This window comes from Mchenga conophoros, linkage group LG16, assembly GCF_057382185.1.
Source record: "Mchenga conophoros isolate Kocher_MC1m ecotype Shallow Benthic linkage group LG16, M_conophoros_male_GT1.1, whole genome shotgun sequence".
In the NCBI taxonomy this organism is placed as follows: Eukaryota; Metazoa; Chordata; class Actinopteri; order Cichliformes; family Cichlidae; genus Mchenga; species Mchenga conophoros.
The window spans coordinates 9,739,044-9,760,428 of record NC_140541.1 but is presented as its reverse complement, the minus strand read 5'-3'; the positions used below and the strand labels follow the sequence as shown (position 1 = coordinate 9,760,428).

Genomic DNA, 21,385 nt, shown 5'->3' with positions numbered 1-21,385 from the left:
TGTGACAACCCCCTTGGCTTTCGTACTTGAGCTTCGCTGTTCCACTTGAACGACGTATTGTTGTTGCAGTTAGCAATTAGCCTATAGCCTACCATTCACTCAAAAGGCGCGATGGGTGCTTCGACTTACGAAAATTTTCGACTTCTGAAAGACCCTCGGGAACGAATTAATTTCGTAAGTCGGGGTTCAACTGTACTCAGTATTGAATACTTGGAGGTAATTTTTAGTGTATTTCCACTTGTACTAGTAGGCCTATGATACAAGCGGGATTAAGCACATCTATTCTAATACTCCTATTCGTGGACTGAGTCCTTGTGTTTACATGTTATTGAAATTATTTGCACTTTGTTCAGTTTCTGATAAGCGTTTGTGTATTGCTCCAACAATGACTTTATATCTGATGGATCTAATGAATGTTTACCATGAAAAGTGAATTATATGGTGACTATAATTCCTGAATGTTTGAAGCCCTGTAGATCATCTTTAACATTGCTGCAGGTTACAACTTCAGGTCTCAAAGTCAAATGAACACTGCAGCATCACTGAGAGTTAAAAACTGTATAAATTATTTCACCTTTAATAAAATGGGTGTTCTGTTTTACAAAGTGTAACAATTACATTTAACATCCAGGTATTCATGAAAACAGAATTTAGTAAATTTAACAGAGTTAGAAATTAGCATTGAATTTACACATTACACTATACAATACACTATATTATGTTTATAAATAATGAGTTATGGAAAGTTCAAAAGAATTTTTCATTAAAAAAAACTATATATATATATATATATATATATATATATATATATATATATATATATATATATATATATATATATAACTGAGAAAACAGAAGACACTGTGATGAATATTCACATGCTTGTCAGCATCAAAGAGAGACTTCTACTAATTGATTCATTCTACTAAATTATTTTTATGTGAATATACAATAGTAAGTAATAATCTATGACAATATAGAAGGGAAAATGTGAAATGCAGGCATATGAGATGTTTAGAATTTAAACATTACCAGAAACAGTTTAAGAAATTGTTTGTCTTTGTTTTATGACCATTATGTTGTCATCAATAGAAGAACAGAAATCAACATTTACATAAATGTCATGACATTTCTATAAATTTGATCTCTTTTCCTCTGTCTAGTATGTAAAATCGGAGAAAAGGTACTCCATTGTCTAGTTTGCATTACAATTTAAAATTATATGCCATACATTTGATAATAGGGCAGTAATACCAGTGTTATTAAACTTGACAACAATATTTTGATATGTTTGAAAATTTCATTCATTTTGAGTCCATATATGATTGGATTTAAAAGAGGATGGAATACAATTGACTGAAACGTCAATGTCAAACGAAGAGTTTTGGATAGATCAGAATCCAGTCGAACTATAATTATATCAAAGAAAATAAAACAGGAAAAGTTGGTTAACACCAGCAGGTGGGGTAAACATGTCTTTACAGCTTTTTTCCTCACTTCTCTACAACAATGGTAAGATATTCTAAGAATCCTGATGTATGTAAAAAGTATGAAAAGCAAAGGTAGAAGGGCAATGCTTATCAACATGACCACACCATATATAGATATTGCGACCGAGGGCACACACTGAAGCTTGTAAAGTGAATTATTACAAAAAATTCCTGTCAGAGAAAAGCTACAGAGTTTGACATTCGAATACAACACACCCATCACTGAGGTTTCAAAAGCAGGTATAAGCCAAGCTAAAATCAGACATACATAAATAGTTATTCTATTCATAATAACTGGATATTGCAGGGGTTTACATATAGACACATACCTGTCATATGCCATTGCTGCCAACAGTAAAAAGTCTGAACCAACCGAGGTGTAATATGATAAACCTTGGAAAAGACAGAGTGGATATGATATCATCTGTTTTTCAGACAAAACATCAGATAAGAGCTTTGGATAGATAATCATGCTGTAAAGAACAGAGTTGATTAACAAAGCTGCAATAAAAATGTACATTGGCTCGTGAAGGTTTTTGTGAGTCCAGATAAGGAAAACTATAGTGGAATTAAAGCAGAGTATCAGAATATAAAGTGTAAATATGATCACAAAATAAAGATACCTGTATTTGTGCAATTCTGCAAACCCACCTAGAGTTAGCAATGTTACATTTAATTCAATATCCATTTAATGAACAAAAATGTTATTTACTATACAACTAGATGACATAAATGGTATTCATTAAAAATCAAATGAAAAGACAAGTCTTAATGTATTGTAGTAATGCTTTTCCAGCACCGAACTAAGAAGTAATTGGCTCTGTGGCTTTGTTTTATCAGACAATTTCCCATTCTCAATGGGACTCATTAAGTTATTCAAGAACATGTAAACAATTTCACCAAACTTTATCAGTTGATATTTTTGTCTGTGTGATCTATCATCGTACAGCATACCTCATAGAGAGGTGAGTAGACTTAGTAGTGTAGATAAAATAATAATAAAATATCATTATTATTATTATTATTTGTGTATAACTTTCTATAACCAAAGTGCTTGCTGGTACAGGAGAAGCACTTCTAGTATATATTCTGAGCCCAGGCCATGAAGGACAGGTAATTAGTAAAATCTTAAAATCAATTCTAATGCAATATGTAAATTTTTCTTAGTCTTTAGAAGATGTCTAGCTGCTGTATTTTGCACGATTTACAGTCAATTTAATGCTTTCTGAATGATACCTGTTAGAAGACCATTACATTACTGTATTTTTTGGATTATAAAGGTGCACTTTAAACCCTTGATTATGTTGAATGATGAATTGAAGGCAAAAAAATACTGAATGCAATTCTAACAAGCTTGAAAGTCAATATGTGTTCAACACAGCTTAAACTCTTTTGAGCAAATTTTACTGAATGTCTTTAAATAGTCTTCAGGAATAGTTCTCCAGGCTTCTTGAAGGGTATCCTAAACCATTAATGTTGAGGTCCTGGTGCTGTAGACATCAGTCCATAACTGACAGTGTTCTGCAGTGTTGTTGTTTTTTTCGTTGTTGTTGTTTTTTAATTCCAGGTTATTGAAAGCCATTGCTAATTAGATATTTTCTAAATTATATCACATGGTGGATCAAACTCTGACATAACTTATGAAAGTGACCAACATTATTAGAGACAAGGAAACAGAAGCAGGGCTACAGAGTAGGGCTGAACGATTATGGAAAATAATCTAATTGCGATTTTTTGCCCCAATATTGCGATTGCGATGCGATATGCGATTATTTTTTAAGGTCTTTGTCTTCTGTATTTTAAACAAAGACAAGCAATACATCATATAGTATGGCCAATACTATATTACATTAATTTTAAACTGTTCTTTCCTGGAAGACAGACCTCTGTTATGATGACATGAGGTGATGCATGAATTGATGACTGACATTTTTATTTAACTTCTTCAATCACAACAGTATATTTGAACATACACAATAGTTTATTTTTAGCTTACAAACATCTGAGCATAAAGTGCTGACAAGGAACCCTGGTGTAAACATTAAAATGAAAGTCAGTACAATGTGCAGATTGCAGAAATATACATAAAAAAAATCAGTGGCTTTACCACACTCAGTTTTTCGACATCTGTGAACTACTAGACAGTCATTCAATTAAAAAATAATATTAAATAAATAAAACTATCCATCCATCCATCCATTTTCATCCGCTTTGTCCGGGGCCGGGTCGCGGGGGCAGCAGCCTAAGCAAAGAGGCCCAGACCTCCCTCTCCCCAGCCACCTCCTCCAGCTTATCCGGGGGAATACCAAGGCGTTCCCAGGCCAGCCGAGAGATATAATCTCTCCAGCGTGTCCTGGGTCTGCCCGGGGGCCTCCTCCCGGTGGGACATGCCTGGAACACCTCACCCAGGAGGCGCCCAGGGGGCATCCTTGTCAGATGCCCGAACCACCTCAGCTGGCTCCTTTCGATGTGGAGCAGCAGCTGCTCTACTCTGAGCCCCTCCCGGATGGCCGAACTTCTCACCCTATCTCTAAGGGAGAGGCCAGCCACCCTTCGGAGGAAGCTCATTTCTGCCGCTTGTATCCGCGATCTCGTTCTTTCGGTCACTACCCACAGCTCGTGGCCATAGGTGAGGGTAGGGACGTAGATCGACCGGTAAATTGACCGGTAAATAAAACTAATAAATAAAAAATACACACATCTTACTGATCTCTGCAGTCAGTAACATTACACATAAAGTGCAAACATAATAGCAATTGTATAAACACACACACAAACACGCCTTTAAAGTTTAAAGGCGTGAAATTGGACGGTCTAGTTCTGATTAGCATCACCGCTGTCTCCGTGGAGTTTAATAAACTCGGCCGTCTGCTTCTTGCTATCTAAAATATAACCAGACACTGGTGTAAATTCTCGACTGTCTCATACTTCTGTTTAATAAGTTTTCTGTTTGACGTTTAGTCAGCTGTGTGAAAACCAAGGAGGAACCCACCCGGGGGATTAATAAAGTTTTATTTTATCTAATCTAATAACTTTAATCTCAGCCAAACCGATTTACTCACGAACAAACAAAACACTGAAAAAAGCCCAACAATAACATTTTTAGGTTGTCTAAGTGACTTATATATTACGTTTAACCCGAGCAGCGAAACTCCGCGGTGATCTGAAAATGATGTGCCGGGAGTTGTGCCGTTCTCGGCCGCATCAGTAACCCTCGAGCTCCCGGCTAGCTGTCGAGCTGGTGGGTAGCAGACGCCTCTGAAAACGTCGAAGCACTTTTGCAAATATGGGATATCTTGATAAACCGAGCAGATATTTGATGTTTACACAACTACTTTCTCGCCTGAAAATATGTTAAAAGTTTATTTTGTGACCCAGAAAGATTAGTATGAGTAATTTTAAAACTTAGTAGCGGCCGCCATTGCTGGAAACTGGAGTTTGGCTGGGCCGCGCTATGAATTCTGGGATATGGTAGTAATTTGGACAGCCTTCGGCGCGTCGCTGTGACGTAATCGGTCTACAAATGCGGCCTCAGGAGGATGCAGCCCATGAATTTGGACATGTCCAGAGTATAACCGCAGCCTTTGCGGTTAGAAAATTGCACTTGATCATGTCGCGATATTATCGCAAATGCGATATATCGTTCAGCCCTACTACAGAGTCAGAATACAAACAGACTAAAGAAGTCTCTCCAGAAAAAAAAGAACCACTGCCCAGTATTTACATCATACCCTGAAGTATACCTTGAAGAACCTGGAGAGGTTAATTCTCAAACATCTCACAACTCTGGTGAGTAAACTGCTGGATCCCCTGCTGGTCACTTACTATCCTAGTATTGGGGTGAATGATGCAGTCATGTACCTCCTGCACAGATCACTGTCACACCTGGAGAGTACTGGAAGCACTGTGAGAGTCATGTTTTTTTTTTCTCCCTTCCTAACGGCCACCTCCAGAAATTCTCTGATGATACAGTCATTGATGGATGTCTGAGGGGAACGATCTAGAGTATAGGAAGATCATCACCGACTTCATCATCTGGTGTGAATTCAACCAACCACCATCCATCGCACCAGTGAACATCCATAGTTTGGATATTGATGTGGTCGACACATACAAATTCCTGGGTGATCCAACATATCACCCTAATTTAATTTAGCCTTCTGTTTATTTTACTTTATACCTCGTGTATTTATATTTATTCAGTCGGATCTGTTTCCAGCCCTTTTTAAACTACTTTAAACCACTTTGATCTCTAATTTTCACTTGGTGAGGGATTATTATGTTCTTCCTAGTCTGAACTGCTCTCTTCACCTGAGCTGCTATCCTGTTCTGAGTCACTGTCTTCTTTGTTTCTTACAGTCACGTGCAAAATGTCCCTTTTTTCCACACTCCCAGCATGCAGCGCTAAAATTACTGTTTGGTGTGTATCTAAGTCTGCCTTTACCTCTTGCTCTTCCAATATGCATTCCTCTCCCTTTCTTTTGGATTATTCCTGCTCCAGCTTATTGTTTTTCTAAACATTTCTCATCAGGTGTTAATTTTACTTGTTTATTTCCCATTTTCAAAGATTTTGCTGGGCCGTCACTGGCACGCTTGACTTCAGAGTGGTTGCTGATACTCCCTTCTACTTCACTTCTAAAAAATGAAGCGGTATCAGTTTTATGAGATAAAACTCAACCGTTGTCCTTTGTCACCAGTACGTGAGCCTCAAGCAAAGAAAACAAAAAATGGAAGTAGTTCAGCAGCATATTGTGCTGTAAAATCAACTTACTTCCAGACAAATACACATAGACATTTGCGCCCTTCTACAATTTGTTACGAAGTAATTACGACTACCTCTAAAACCTAAGTCTAATTTGGTTCGTTACGGCGTAATTGCGGCTACTTCTAACCTATTTTACGCGTTTCATTAAACCTTTGCGGTGGTTTTATATACCAAAATAATGTTTCTCACCCTCAGATGTCTCACTGGTGGTTCGGATCGTCAGACTGAATCCCACCGCCGTGGACCAGACTATAAACACCTGCCCGCACCCGAATTCACGTCCCGGGGCTTTCTTCCTCGTCTAAGAGGAAAACCTTTTGGTGGCAGTGGTTATTATTATATTCACATGCTTCCATCTTCCATCAGTGGTCAGTGACAACTCGTACTTTTCGACTCTCCTTCTTCTCCCTCCTCGCGCTCACAGAAACATAACAGGTATTGCAGTCCATTCTCCCTGCAGCACGGACTACACTGCCCATGAGGCTACTTTCTTCTGCAACACTCTGCCTATTGCCTTCATAATAAATTATTTTGAATAATAATTTTTAAAAATATTTCTTCAAGTCATTAGGCGGCCGCAAGTACAGGTGACATGGGGCGCGAGATTCAGACACAGGCATTAGAGCCTCTTAATGCGTGCTTTCTTTGGGTTTCCACTGGCGTGGAATTACCAAAAATAGAGAGGGCATAGCCTAATATATGAAACAGGGAAAGACCGCCGTGTAATCCATTTATTTCAATAAGGTAACTGTATTCTGAATACCACCTTTTAAAACGGTAACTGTAATGGAATACAGTTACTCATATTTTGTATCTTAAATATGTAACGCCCGTACAATTATTCCATTACGCCCCATCACTGCCGGCAGGGTGCAGGTGTTGAGTGGCCAGATGTTGTTCTTCCCATTCAACTGACTATTCAAAACTTGCTCTAGCTTGAAGTTGGCCTTTAGTGTTGTTCTGTCATGGTTGGCTGTGTGGCAGGCAGGCAGGAGTGGTGAACCCAAAATGCAGGACTCTTAGGAAACGAGGTTTAAACTGAAAATGCAGCTTTATTGCTGGAACAAAACTTCAACATAAAATAAAACTCACAAAAGCAAACAAAACTCTAACTGAGGTGCAGGAGGCCTGGAAGTCATGAACACACAGCAAGTTGAGGGTACGACAAGACAGGGAGCACAGGAAAACACAGGGCTTAAATACACAGGGGAGTAATTAGGAAATGGACAACAGGAGGGAGACACAGCTGGGAGAAATTAGGCTAACGAGACAGGAGAGAGGTAAAACTAAACACATTGACATGAGACATGAACTTTCAGAATAAAAACAGGAAACTAACAGACACAGAGAACCAGACAGGACACTGAACTTGGCAGGCAGACTCACGAGCAGACACAGTGACACCATGGACAGACAGAGGGAACACAGGCAGGCATGAAACAAACACACTAACACATAGCAAACCTAAACAAAAGACAAGGCAGAATAAACAAGAATATAGAAGAATATAAAGAAACACAAAACACCGAGTCCTCAGACTCAGGACCATGACATGTTCGCCACATCCCCACTGAATTGAAGGCTCTTAGCATTCTATGCATTCCATTGAGTCAACGGCTTTCATTTTCATTTTTCTCCTTGTGTGATTAAGTCTTACCTGTAGGCCATTCTGTGGATACAGTGATGTTAAGGATCTCTGCCTGTAAAATCTCCTCAAACACATCCATAGCAAAGTAGAATATTACCAAGCTCTCAGAGCTTCGCGATTAATAATCAATACTCTTTTGATGTATTTGTTTCGCAACTACTTTCTTCTCCTTTCCCCGTTTGCCACTGATGAACTGATAACACTATCGGAGTTATTACTGTACAACTGTGACATTTAGGAAATCAAAATATTCATATTTTCATTCATTCTTGTGTGTGTGTGTGTGTGTGTGTGTGTGTGTGTGTGTGTGTGTGTGTGTGTGTGTGTACATGCGCACTCGCATATGCCTTAGAAGAATGAAAAAAGGTACTTCAAACTGTATGATGCAATTTACTTCATAATATCAACATGGCCCCTTAAGGCGAATTCATGACTTTAACATTTGGCTACACAAAGCTGCCCCCTGGTGAGTAAGGAGCCGGCTCGCGTTGTTCACTTCAAAGAGTTGGCTCTAAGAGCCATTTTTGTGCCATTTCGTTCGCGACCGACACGTCACTAATTTGTATTCAGCCAATCTTGATATCTGATCACTCAGATCACTGCAGCGTTGACCTGCCCCACACTAAGACTAGGGCCTCAACATAGTCAAAATGAACATACTGTCATGTCTTAATTTCCTTTTATTCATGTTGCCACTTCTCCCTCCTCTGTCTTGCTTTAAGAATATACACTCTGTGGTGTCTAAATTTATTTGGAATGGGAAAAGGCCATCAACATTGCTACAGTTTTACTACTGGTCATTCAAAATCAGGGTGCTTAGGGGGTTGTTACTACCAGAGATGGGCAGTAACGCGTTACTGTAATCCGATAACTTTTTTTCAAGTAACGAGTAAAGTAAGGGATTACTATTGCAAAAACGGTAATTAGATTACCGTTACTTTCCCGTAGGAATGCTGCGTTACTGCGTTACTAAAACCGTGATTTTTTTGCGAGAATGTCTCATGACAGTGACGTAAGCGAGTGGACGTTCGTGACAACAGCTGTGTGCAGATCAATGGATAATATATCGAGTGTGGGAGAGAGTATGAGCATGCAGCGTTTAAAGCGTGGAAGTACTGACCTTACTTTAAGTTTGATTCCATAAAAAGTGACAAAAACATTAGTGTCCGTTGTGCGTGGGAAGAAAACTTCTTTTTACAGCGAAAAAAACCTCTAAACTTCCAAGCAAGCACCAAGTGCGCTACGACGTAATGGGAAACTCACAGAGAAACTCGCGGATTCTTCCACTGACCGCTGCAGCACACCTGCACCAGGGTAAACCTCCGCCTACCCTACTCCTGCTTTACAGGTGAAAATAGAGCAACAGGACCGCTGAGTCTCTGACTTTATTTATTTTCTGCTGTGTTTTACTTGCATCTATTTGAAAGAGTGAGTGTAAACACACAAAAATATTTTATGTGCTGGAATGTGCAGAAAATAGGTTTAAATATTAAACAAATTTCTTCCAGTCAGAGAATGTTGCATATAATTAAATTTTTGCTTGATGCATAAAGTTAAAAGATTAAAACTAATAAAACAAGTTTTAAAAAGAGACTTTTCCATTTGATTACATTTTGTATGATGGATTATGTAGAAAAAGTAGAATTGGACTGAAAGATCTATCGCTTTATCACCTATTCAGGTTGTAAATCGTGTTTTTAAAAAGTAACTAAGTAATTAATTACTTTTGAAAATAAGTAATCAGTAAAGTAATGGGATTACTGTTTTGGGGAAGTAATCAGTAATTAGTTACTGATTACTTTTTTCAAGTAACATGACCAACACTGGTGAGGAGTAATCCGAAGCGAACACAGCAGCCGCCCTGCACAGCGCTACCCTTCCAGCGCGTCACACAGACCCGCCGTGTTCCCCCGCAGGAAACAAGCATCGAAGGCGTTTGGAAAGGGAGGGGGATAAGTGTGTGTGTGTGCGTGTCCATAGTTCGCCCTGCCAGGCTAAGTAAACAGTCTACCAGCCAACCCAGGTGGCCTTGTATGGAGTGGGAAGGAACAGACTAAACACAGTCGTTATCAGGGTGTTTTTGTTCGGCTCCAGCCTTGCAGCTGGCGCCAAAGGGGCTATCCGCATGAAGTGATGGTGCTTTTTACTTTAGTGCGAACAGCTCATATGAATTTCAAAGCAGTTCTGCAGTCCAACACTGGTCTCTCAATCTCCTGTTGGAGAGCCGCGAGCTTCGCCATACTTGCGTTCTTTGATGTTGTCATTTCTTGTGCTCATGATGTTGGTTTTGATATCTGTTGAGAGGGAAACATGAAGATGAAACCAGAAGATGTCCTTAAGTTGTCATGTGATGTAAACTGTTTAGAACTCATACATATATACCAACAAGACAGTGTACATCACTGTCACAACAGCATTTGTTGTCATCCAAAGGTTTTATGGTTTTTCCTATAATACCTTGTGGCCACTCTCTAGGCAAAATGCCCTGACCGATTTTTTGTCCCAGTCCAGCTGACCAGGTGGTCAAGGTGCGGCCTCATGGTCTCTTGCTTCTACAGCCGAACAGAGCAGGCGGGCTAAAACTTTGTTATCGGTAAGCTGAAGAAATTAATCTCTAACGAGTTAAAATGCCATCCAAACTGATAATGTTCACAAAGTATAATTTTGTACTTGTCGTAGAGGACAGAGTGAAACCAGAAGGTTTACTGAGCTGTGGCTTCATGTAAATGCTGAGCATCCACTCGACGGCGGTAAGCTAAATGTGGCTAATCAGACACGTGATGTGCGGAGTGTGGGTACAGTTGTTGGGTGTCTCTGAAACGCACTGTTGATATGCTAGTTAGATCGTTAACCAAGTCATTAACATGTGAAAAGCTGTAAATGGTTAAAACAGCTGAAAATAAGTTTATGAGAGATAATTGTAAGCAGACTTTATGCTGCTTCCTGCTTAATTTTTTGATGTCAATCATTTGTTTTACAATACAGTGGAACCCCGACTTAGGAATACCCCATTTAACGAAAAATTCAAGTTACGACGGCACTTAACGGCAATATTTCTGCCCGTGTTATGGCAAAATGCCCGTGTAACAAAATCCACTGTCTCTGATTGGCTGAGCCCAGAATGCCTACAATGCCCACAATGCCTTCCAAATCATGTGACAACCCCCTTGGCTTTCGTACTTGAGCTTCGCTGTTCCACTTGAACGACGTATTGTTGTTGCAGTTAGCAATTAGCCTATAGCCTACCATTCACTCAAAAGGCGCGATGGGTGCTTCGACTTACGAAAATTTTCGACTTCTGAAAGACCCTCGGGAACGAATTAATTTCGTAAGTCGGGGTTCAACTGTACTCAGTATTGAATACTTGGAGGTAATTTTTAGTGTATTTCCACTTGTACTAGTAGGCCTATGATACAAGCGGGATTAAGCACATCTATTCTAATACTCCTATTCGTGGACTGAGTCCTTGTGTTTACATGTTATTGAAATTATTTGCACTTTGTTCAGTTTCTGATAAGCGTTTGTGTATTGCTCCAACAATGACTTTATATCTGATGGATCTAATGAATGTTTACCATGAAAAGTGAATTATATGGTGACTATAATTCCTGAATGTTTGAAGCCCTGTAGATCATCTTTAACATTGCTGCAGGTTACAACTTCAGGTCTCAAAGTCAAATGAACACTGCAGCATCACTGACAGTTAAAAACTGTATAAATTATTTCACCTTTAATAAAATGGGTGTTCTGTTTTACAAAGTGTAACAATTACATTTAACATCCAGGTATTCATGAAAACAGAATTTAGTAAATTTAACAGAGTTAGAAATTAGCATTGAATTTACACATTACACTATATTATGTTTATAAATAATGAGTTATGGAAAGTTCAAAAGAATTTTTCATTAAAAAAAACTATATATATATATATATATATATAACTGAGAAAACAGAAGACACTGTGATGAATATTCACATGCTTGTCAGCATCAAAGAGAGACTTCTACTAATTGATTCATTCTACTAAATTATTTTTATGTGAATATACAATAGTAAATAATAATCTATGACAATATAGAAGGGAAAATGTGAAATGCAGGCATATGAGATGTTTAGAATTTAAACATTACCAGAAACAGTTTAAGAAATTGTTTGTCTTTGTTTTATGACCATTATGTTGTCATCAATAGAAGAACAGAAATCAACATTTACATAAATGTCATGACATTTCTATAAATTTGATCTCTTTTCCTCTGTCTAGTATGTAAAATCGGAGAAAAGGTACTCCATTGTCTAGTTTGCATTACAATTTCAAATTATATGCCATACATTTGATAATAGGGCAGTAATACCAGTGTTATTAAACTTGACAACAATATTTTGATATGTTTGAAAATTTCATTCATTTTGAGTCCATATATGATTGGATTTAAAAGAGGATGGAATACAATTGACTGAAACGTCAATGTCAAACGAAGAGTTTTGGATAGATCAGAATCCAGTCGAACTATAATTATATCAAAGAAAATAAAACAGGAAAAGTTGGTTAACACCAGCAGGTGGGGTAAACATGTCTTTACAGCTTTTTTCCTCACTTCTCTACAACAATGGTAAGATATTCTAAGAATCCTGATGTATGTAAAAAGTATGAAAAGCAAAGGTAGAAGGGCAATTCTTATGAACATGACCACACCATATATAGATATTGCGACCGAGGGCACACACTGAAGCTTGTAAAGTGAATTATTACAAAAAATTCCTGTCAGAGAAAAGCTACAGAGTTTGACATTCGAATACAACACACCCATCACTGAGGTTTCAAAAGCAGGTATAAGCCAAGCTAAAATCAGACATACATAAATAGTTATTCTATTCATAATAACTGGATATTGCAGGGGTTTACATATAGACACATACCTGTCATATGCCATTGCTGCCAACAGTAAAAATTCTGAACCAACCAAGGTGTAATATGATAAACCTTGGAAAAGACAGAGTGGATATGATATCATCTGTTTTTCAGACAAAACATCAGATAAGAGCTTTGGATAGATAATCATGCTGTAAAGAACAGAGTTGATTAACAAAGCTGCAATAAAAATGTACATTGGCTCGTGAAGGTTTTTGTGAGTCCAGATAAGGAAAACTATAGTGGAATTAAAGCAGAGTATCAGAATATAAAGTGTAAATATGATCACAAAATAAAGATACCTGTATTTGTGCAATTCTGCAAACCCACCTAGAGTTAACAATGTTAGATTTAATTCAACATCCATTCAATTAACAAAAATGTTATTTACTATACAACTAGATGACATAAATGGTATTCATTAAAAAACAAATGAAAAGACAAGTCTTAATGTATTTGTTACAACCCACTCTGTTAGGCGTCAGGGGAGGAGTAACATAAACAAGCCCCCCACACAAACTGAGTAAAGTAAAAAGTTTTAATTTCAAACTTTAAACAGAAAACTGACAGGGCTGTTCAACAGACCACTGGGCATATAATTATTACATAAAGAACAAACGAAACAGTCACGCGTAAAAGCTAAGGGTTAACTAAAGCAGGCTGGCAGCACACAAAATAAAAGCTAAGGCTAACTAAGGCAAGCCAGCATCACAAAACTCTAATGAAACTAAGTTCAGCTGTATATCAGGTTTAAACAAAGAGCAACACAGCAAAGAGGTTTAACAAACAAGATTCACATGCAGAGCAGACGAGAAGGACACTGCATATTCACTTCAGAGCAGCAGTTCCCCCTAGTGTGAAGGATCTTCAGCCTTTTATACTCCCAGGTGCAGACAATCAGCCAGTCAATTGGTCATGGAGGGGTCATGGGATCGCCAGGCAGCAAATCGTCCGCGAGGTCTGGCACACTGTGATCTGCATAAAAGAAGGCTGGCACAGGACTCCCAGCAGCCAGTCATCCACGAGTCCTGGCACACTTAGATTTGCATAAGCACAAAAGGGTAGTCTCACTCTCTCCAAGGCCCAGGGCCGTAACACCACTCCCCTTAAAATACAAGACTACGTTTTGTATATACAGATTTCAATATTCATGACAGACAACAAAACAAGTCATACTCACAACCGGGAGAGGCCATCAGCTAGTACATTTTCTGATCCTTTTATATGCCAAATCTCCAAATTGTACTCTTGCAGCAGCAAGCATCGCCAAATAAACAGGGGTACTCATGGACCAAATTAGCTATGTCTTCTTGTTGCTCGGAATGATTTTAACACTTCAGAGTAAGGCAAGCGGGGCTTAGAACCACTGGAGTCATTCAGTTTTAAACCATCAGCCTCGTCTGTGCTTTCTACCTCTGAGTGACTGAAGACGGCCACAGGAGCACAGCTCCCAGTGGGTTTTGGTTAGGGTCGGGAGTGGTATAACTTTAACATGATTATATGGCAAACACAGGTTTTGCGTCTTCGATTCGGCGTGCTGATTATGTAATCAGTTTCTCCTACTTGTTCGTGTACCTCATAAGGCCCCTCATACTCAGCAGAAAGAGATGATCCGGGGACAGGGAAGAGGACAAGTACTTCATCTCCTGTCTGGAATTGTCGTTTGACAGCAGCCTTATCATAAGCGTGTTTCATTTTTCCTCGTGAAACAGTGAGGTGCTGCTTAGCCAGAGAATTAGCCTGACTCAAACGCTCACAGAAATCCTGCACATATTTGGTCACTCCCACTCTAGGGCTCCCTTCCTGGATCAAATTTCTCTTTCATTGATTTAAGCGGGCCACGAGGCGTGTGGCCAAACACTAGTTCAGAGGGACTGAACCCGAGTGACTCTTGGACAGCTTCGCGAGCAGCAAACAACACAAAGGGAATCCCTTCATCCCAATCCACTTTGGCCTCTAAGCAATACTTGCGGAGCATGGCTTTTAAGGTTTGATGCCACCGCTCTAAAGCTCCTTGGGATTCTGGGTGATAGGCAGAAGACACAACCTGTTTGATTTGTAGGTTTTTAGCTACTTGCTTGAATAATTTAGATTGAAAGTTAGAACCTTGATCTTTTATGACAACTTTAGGCAGTCCGAATGTAGAAAAAACTTAGTAAGGGCTCTCACAACAGACCTTGCCGTAATTTGTGCAGTGGAATAGCCTCAGGGAAACGTGTAGCAGCACACATAATGGTGAGTAAATATTGGTTTCCTGACGTTGTTCTTGGTAGTGGACCTACTTAGTCTACTATGACGTGATCAAATGGTTGATCGACTACTTGGATGGGACATAATGGTGCAGGGGGTATAACCTGATTTGGTTTACCCTCAAGTTGACACATATGGCAACTACGGCAGAAAGCAGCCACATCACGTTTCATGCCAGGCCAGAAGAAGTGTTTTAATAGTAACTGATACGTTTTTTTGATGCCTAAATGTCCTGACCACTGGCTTTCACGAGCAAGCGCCAGGATCTTTGACCGATACAGCGTGGGTATGACAATCTGCTTAACCTTACTCCAGTCCACACTCCTAGCACCCAATGGAAACCATTGACGTATTAGCACAGCTTGTTCTATGAAAAAGGCTTGTTGCTCATTCTTAGCTTGCTCAGCACTTACCACATGCTTAAAACATCGCTGCAACGATTCATCAGCCAACTGGGCCGCCGACAGATTTTCTCTGGTTAAAGGCAGTGGTATTTCTTTTACAGATGGACTAGGCTCCTCAGGGTTTACCAAGTCTGGGGAAGACAAAACATTGTTGTCGTCAGGTAACGTGGCACCCTCCTCAGAAAATGAGGACATCAACACAGAATCAGCGAGGGTAACGTCACCATCTTTACGGGCTTGGGCACGAGTAACCACATAGGCTGGGTACAGCTTTGGGGTCACAGAAATATCTGGGGCATTAGAACTGAAGGGCTTATCCAGCACCTCCAGACTAGGACGCACTAATTCGCCCGTAATATCATTTCCTAGCAACATGGCCACCCCCTCTATTGGTAAGGACGGACATACTGCGACAGGGAAAAATCCCGTAACGAGTTCTGATTTGATATAGACCTGGTGAACGGGTCTGGGAGCATAACCCATCTCTATTCCACGCAGCACAACATTAAAGCCGCATGCACTGTCTGCTGAGAAAGGTAAAGCACTAGAAAGGATTAAGGTCTGAGACCCTTCGGTGTCTCTCAGTATGCGCTTCGAGTAATGAACCGTTTTTCAATACAAGCCTCAGTGCTTCAGAAAGCTTCATTTGGCCATCACTACCGACAGGGCTGTTCAACAGACCACTGGGCATATAATTATTACATAAAGAACAAACGAAACAGTCACGCGTAAAAGCTAAGGGTTAACTAAAGCAGGCTGGCAGTACACACAATAAAAGCTAAGGGTAACTAAGGCAAGCCAGCATCACAAAACTCTAATGAAACTAAGTTCAGCTGTATATCAGGTTTAAACAAAGAGCAACACAGCAAAGAGGTTTAACAAACAAGATTCACATGCAGAGCAGACGAGAAGGACACTGCATGTTCACTTCAAAGCAGCAGTTCCCCCTAGTGTGAAGGATCTTCAGCCTTTTATACTCCCAGGTGCAGACAATCAGCCAGTCAATTGGTCATGGAGGGGTCATGGGATCGCCAGGCAGCAAATCGTCCGCGAGGTCTGGCACACTGTGATCTGCATAATCAGAATCAGAATCAGCTTTATTTGTCACAAGCAGGTTGCCCTGCAGTGAAATGGGACCCCCCGACCTTACACACATAACACAGACATCACATGGGGTTACAAGTCGGAGATTGGTAGCGTTACAGAAAAGAACACTGAAATGTACACAACAACGGGAGGGTACAAGAGGAAAACAAGAGACCTCCACTCATGCTGTGCTTCCATGGTAGGACAGCACGAGAACAGGAAACAAAAAAAACTCTGCAGAAAAAAAAGCACATGAATGGCCACAGCACAACATTATGAAAGACATGACAAGCCACAGGGTTGGGTAGGGGATATCATAACACAATAAACACAGTGTGCACATCTGATCTGGGACTGCTGCAATCTTTCGACTGCGCCGCCAGCTGACCCGATGTCCAAATCATGGGGGAGGTAAGCATCGAAGGCGCTGGAAGGGGAGGGGGGATGGGTGAGTGCTTATCAGTGTAAGTGTATGTGTGTGCGTGTCCATAGTTCAGCAGAGACAGTGTCCTTCGCCCTATCAGGCTAAGTAAACAGTCCTCCAGCCAATCCAGGTGTCCTTGCATGGGATGGGAAGAATAGTCATCACACAGTCGTTATCAGGGAGTGATTGTTCGGCTCCAGCCTTGGGCCTGCAGCTGGCGCCGTGGTGGTGTCCGCATTTTGATGTTGATTTTGTTGATTTTTTCATGCGAGCAGCCCAGGAGAATGTCAAGTTGCTCTTTAACACTCTGACGCTGGTCTCTCAATCTCCCGTTGGAGAGTCGCGAGCCTCCCCATGATGGTATCAAACTTCTGTTCCATGGTGTTATCATTCTTTTGATTCTGAGACCCCACAACTGCAGTGATCCGTTCCGCGATGTGTTCCAACTTTCGCTCAAGGGTCTCATTTTGAGCAGGCCTCTCTCTGATGTATCCCCCCATACGCTCAATGGTGTTGTTTTGAGCCTTCACAGCAGCTGTAAGCGTCTCCAAGGTGTTAACCATGCTGCGTTCATTGTGAGAGGTCGCGCCTCGTCCCATCGTTTCAATTCCAGCGGGCAGCCTTGGGGGGGTTTGAACAGCCGGTTCTGCTCTCTTATTTCTCCGATAAACCAGGGCCAAGCCAGCTCCGATCAGCAAGAACCCTGTTATCATGGTTCCGAATAGGTAGATATCTTCAGCGTCCTTGATCGACAGGCACATGACCCTCCAGTTCTGCCACCCGTCCATCGTGTATCCGGCAGGGAAAGTCCCTCCAGGGTACTCAGGCTCTCCCGAGCCCAGACTTCTCGTTGAGAAAAGGGTGTCAATAGCATTCAGAGACCAGTTGATCAAATCCATAATTCTCTTTTAGGTTTAGAGAACGACAGTGAGCGACTGTTCCAGGGAAAGTAATGCACACGAGACAAGACAAGGACACAGAGGCTAAGCAGGGAAGATAGGGGTAAGAAGGCTGGCACAGGACTCCCAGCAGCCAGTCATCCACGAGTCCTGGCACACTTAGATTTGCACAAGCACAAAAGGGTAGTCTCACTCTCTCCGAGACCCAGGGCCGTAACAGTATTGTAGTAATACTTTTCCAGCACCGAACTAAGAAGTAATTGGCTCTGTGGCTTTGTTTTATCAGACAACTTCCCATTCTCAATGGGACTCATTAAGTTCTTCAAGAACATGTAAACAACTTCACCAAACTTTATCAGTTGATATTTTTGTCTGTATGATCTGTCATCATACATCATACCTCATACAGAGGTGGGTAGACTTAGTAGTGTAGATAAAATAATAATAAAATATCATTATTATTATTATTATTATTTGTATATAACTTTCCATAACCAAAGTGCTTGCTGGTACAGGAGAAGCACTTCTAGTATATATTCTGAGCCCAGGCCATGAAGGACAGGTAATTAGTAAAATCTTAAAATCAATTCTAATGCAATATGCTAATTTTTCTTAGTCTTTAGAAGATGTCTAGCTGCTGTATTTTGCACGATCTACAGTCAATTTAATGCTTTCTGAATGATACCTGTTAGAAGACCATTACATTACTGTATTTTTTGGATTATAAAGGTGCACTTTAAATCCTCTAATTTTCACAAAAATCAACAGTGCACCTTATGTATGAATTCTGGCTATGCATACTGACCTTGAACCAATTTTATGTGGTACACAGTGCTCAAAAATCTGTGAAAAAATGTCTTAGCACGGGTCCAAAACTCTGTCCGCTTCAGGTCTCAAAGTCAAATGAACACTGCAGCATCACTGAGAGTCAAAAACTGTCTAAATTATTTCACCTTTAATAAAATGGGTGTTCTGAGCCCCGGCTTGGACAGTCTCAGTCGTTGTGTCCTTGGGCAAGACACTTCACCCGTTGCCTACTGGTGGTGGTCAGGTGGCGCCAGTGTTTGGCAGCCTCGCCTCTGTCAGTGCGCCCCAGGGTGGCTGTGGCTACAATGTAGCTTGCCGTCACCAGTGTGTGAATGTGTGTGTGAATGGGTGGATGACTGGATATGTAAAGCGCTTTTGGGGTCCTTAGGGACTAGTAAAGCGCTTTAAGATGGCGGCGCGCACAGACGCAGCGGCCCGGAGCTCCTACACTTTTGCACTTTTGGTGGTACTGTGTATTATTTCACACAGTCTGGGGTTACTTCAATACAACAGAGATGATCTACTACAACTAAGCCGTGGATGTCACGGCGACGGATGGCCGGTACTGAATAGGACTCAGGTGCAGAAACCCAGAGCGGAGACAGTAGATGATTTAATAGTTTATTACGGTTAAGTGCAAGGGGAACAAAAAAAGGGAAACGTGGCAAAGACAGAAAATGACGAGACGTGGAGCCTTGGTGTGGCGTGCCCAGGGGAACGTGGCTAGGGCGAGGGAACGAGGCCTGAGAAGTGGAACGGAGCTGAGTGGGGAACAGTCACACTGAGGGGAGAGGATATAGAAGTTAGGCGGGTAGTGAAGGCAGCTCAGAAGTGGCCAGTATAAGAGCAGCAATTCTTACTTGCAGTTAGGGACCTGGAGTGTTTGAGAGGGGGATGATGAGATCCAGGGGAGGCTGAGTGGCGTGGAAAGGCTGACCTGAGATCCGGGGCTCCAGATGGAGTGTGATGGCAGGAGGGCAGGCAGGTGAGGCACAGAGGGATTTCCAAAATGATCACTAGGTATTCCAAGTCCGGAGGTGGAGTGAGCCAGGGTGGGTACAGCAACTGTAGCACAAAAGAGTCTTTGTTAGTAAGATGAATCACAGCGAGAATTTGAAACACAAGACCTGTTACCAACATGGGTTGATGACGAACTGGCAGTGAGTGAACATCGATGTGTAGTTTAAATCCCTCTGGTTTGATAGCCTGCAATAGGCTCCAGGTGTGCAGGAGCTGGAGTTGGCCCTGCCCAGGGGCGGATCCCAGGTCAGTTCAGGAGCCTAATGGAAACTCCAGCCACCCACCGTAGACCATGACAGTACCCCCCCCTCAAGGGACGCCACCCGGCGGCCGACCGGTCCCCAGCCCGCGACGTGACCTGAAAAAATCAGAGACAAGAGCAGGATCAAGGATAAACGAGCGAGGAACCCAGGCACGTTCCTCAGGCCCATACCCCTCCCAGTCCACCAAAAACTGGCGACCCCGACCACGGCGACGGACGTCAACGATCCGCTGAACCGTATAGGCCGGATGACCATCGATGAGCCGGGCGGGCGGAGGGGGGTCGGAAGGCGGGCACAGCACACTGGACAGCACAGGCCTGACTTGGGAAACATGAAAAACCGGGTGAATCCGCAGACTGGGAGGAAGCTCGAGCTTCACAGCAGAGGGCGAGATGACCGAGTGGATGACATACGGCCCAATAAACCGAGGAGCCAGCTTGCGGGAGGAAACTTTAAGGGGAACATCCTTAGCCGACAGCCACACCTTCTGCCCTGGAGCGTACCGAGGAGCTGGCGACCGTAGACGATCTGCATAGCGGCAGTGGCGGGCAGCAGCTTTCTTCAGTGCCTCCTGGGTCCGAGTCCAGACGCGGCGGCAGCGCTGGAGATGGTGCTGGACGGAAGGCACAGCCAAATCAGCCTCTTCCTCAGGGAAGAGGGGAGGCTGATAGCCCAGGGACGCTTCAAATGGAGAGAGACCAGTGGATGCGGAAACATGAGAATTGTGCGCATACTCCACCCATGGGAGATGTGCTGACCAGGTAGCCGGGTTATGGGAAACCATGCAGCGGAGCATGGACTCCAGCTCTTGGTTGAGCCTCTCAGTCTGCCCGTTGGTTTGAGGGTGGTAACCAGAACTGAGGTTGGCTCGAGCACCCAGGGCAGAGCAGAAAGATTCCCAAACCTGGGATGTAAACTGAGGTCCCCTGTCAGAAGTGACCTCGGCAGGAATCCCGTGGAGTTTGAAGACGTGGTCAACCATCAGTCTTGCAGTTTCCGTGGCAGTGGGTAGTTTCTCCAGGGCAACGAAGTGAGCTGCTTTTGAAAACCTGTCGATCACAGAGAGTATCACTGTTTTACCTGCTGACCTAGGCAGTCCAGTGACAAAGTCCAGGGAAATGTGGGACCAAGGACGAGAAGGTACGGCTAGAGGTTGTAGAAGACCGGATGGTCGCTGATTTCGGGTCTTGTTCCTGGCGCACACGTCACAGGCAGAGACGTAGTCCCGCACATCATGTTCCAGAGTTGCCCACCAGAAGTGACGACGTAGTAGTGCGATGGTGCGGCCGATTCCAGGATGGCAGGAAAACCGGGAGGTATGAGCCCACTTAATTACAGCCGAACGGGTTGCTGTGGGAATGAAGCGGCGGCCCGGAGGACCTGTGCCAGGGTCTGGTTCATCCAGTAAAGCACGCTGGAT

At 42.1% G+C, this 21,385-nt stretch overlaps 2 protein-coding genes across 2 annotated transcripts; both read right to left on the bottom strand.

The window, feature by feature from the left end:
- Positions 1-988: 988 nt before the first annotated feature.
- Positions 989-2,178, bottom strand: LOC146556273 (olfactory receptor 6N2-like). The gene has a single exon (XM_085249508.1). The coding sequence runs from the start codon at positions 2,176-2,178 to the stop codon at positions 1,219-1,221; it is 960 nt and encodes a 319-aa protein (XP_085105634.1). The 3' UTR covers positions 989-1,218.
- A 9,675-nt stretch (positions 2,179-11,853) lies between these two features.
- LOC146556272 (olfactory receptor 6N2-like) lies at positions 11,854-13,179 on the bottom strand. The gene has a single exon (XM_085249416.1). It carries the CDS (start codon positions 13,177-13,179, stop codon positions 12,220-12,222), a length of 960 nt encoding a protein of 319 aa, XP_085105542.1. The 3' UTR covers positions 11,854-12,219.
- Positions 13,180-21,385: the final 8,206 nt, after the last annotated feature.

Bases quoted from the DNA above. Each gene is read 5' to 3' on its own strand.
- LOC146556273 (XM_085249508.1), bottom strand. From the start codon at position 2,178: ATGGATATTGAATTAAATGTAACATTGCTAACTCTAGGTGGGTTTGCA.
- LOC146556272 (XM_085249416.1), bottom strand. From the start codon at position 13,179: ATGGATGTTGAATTAAATCTAACATTGTTAACTCTAGGTGGGTTTGCA.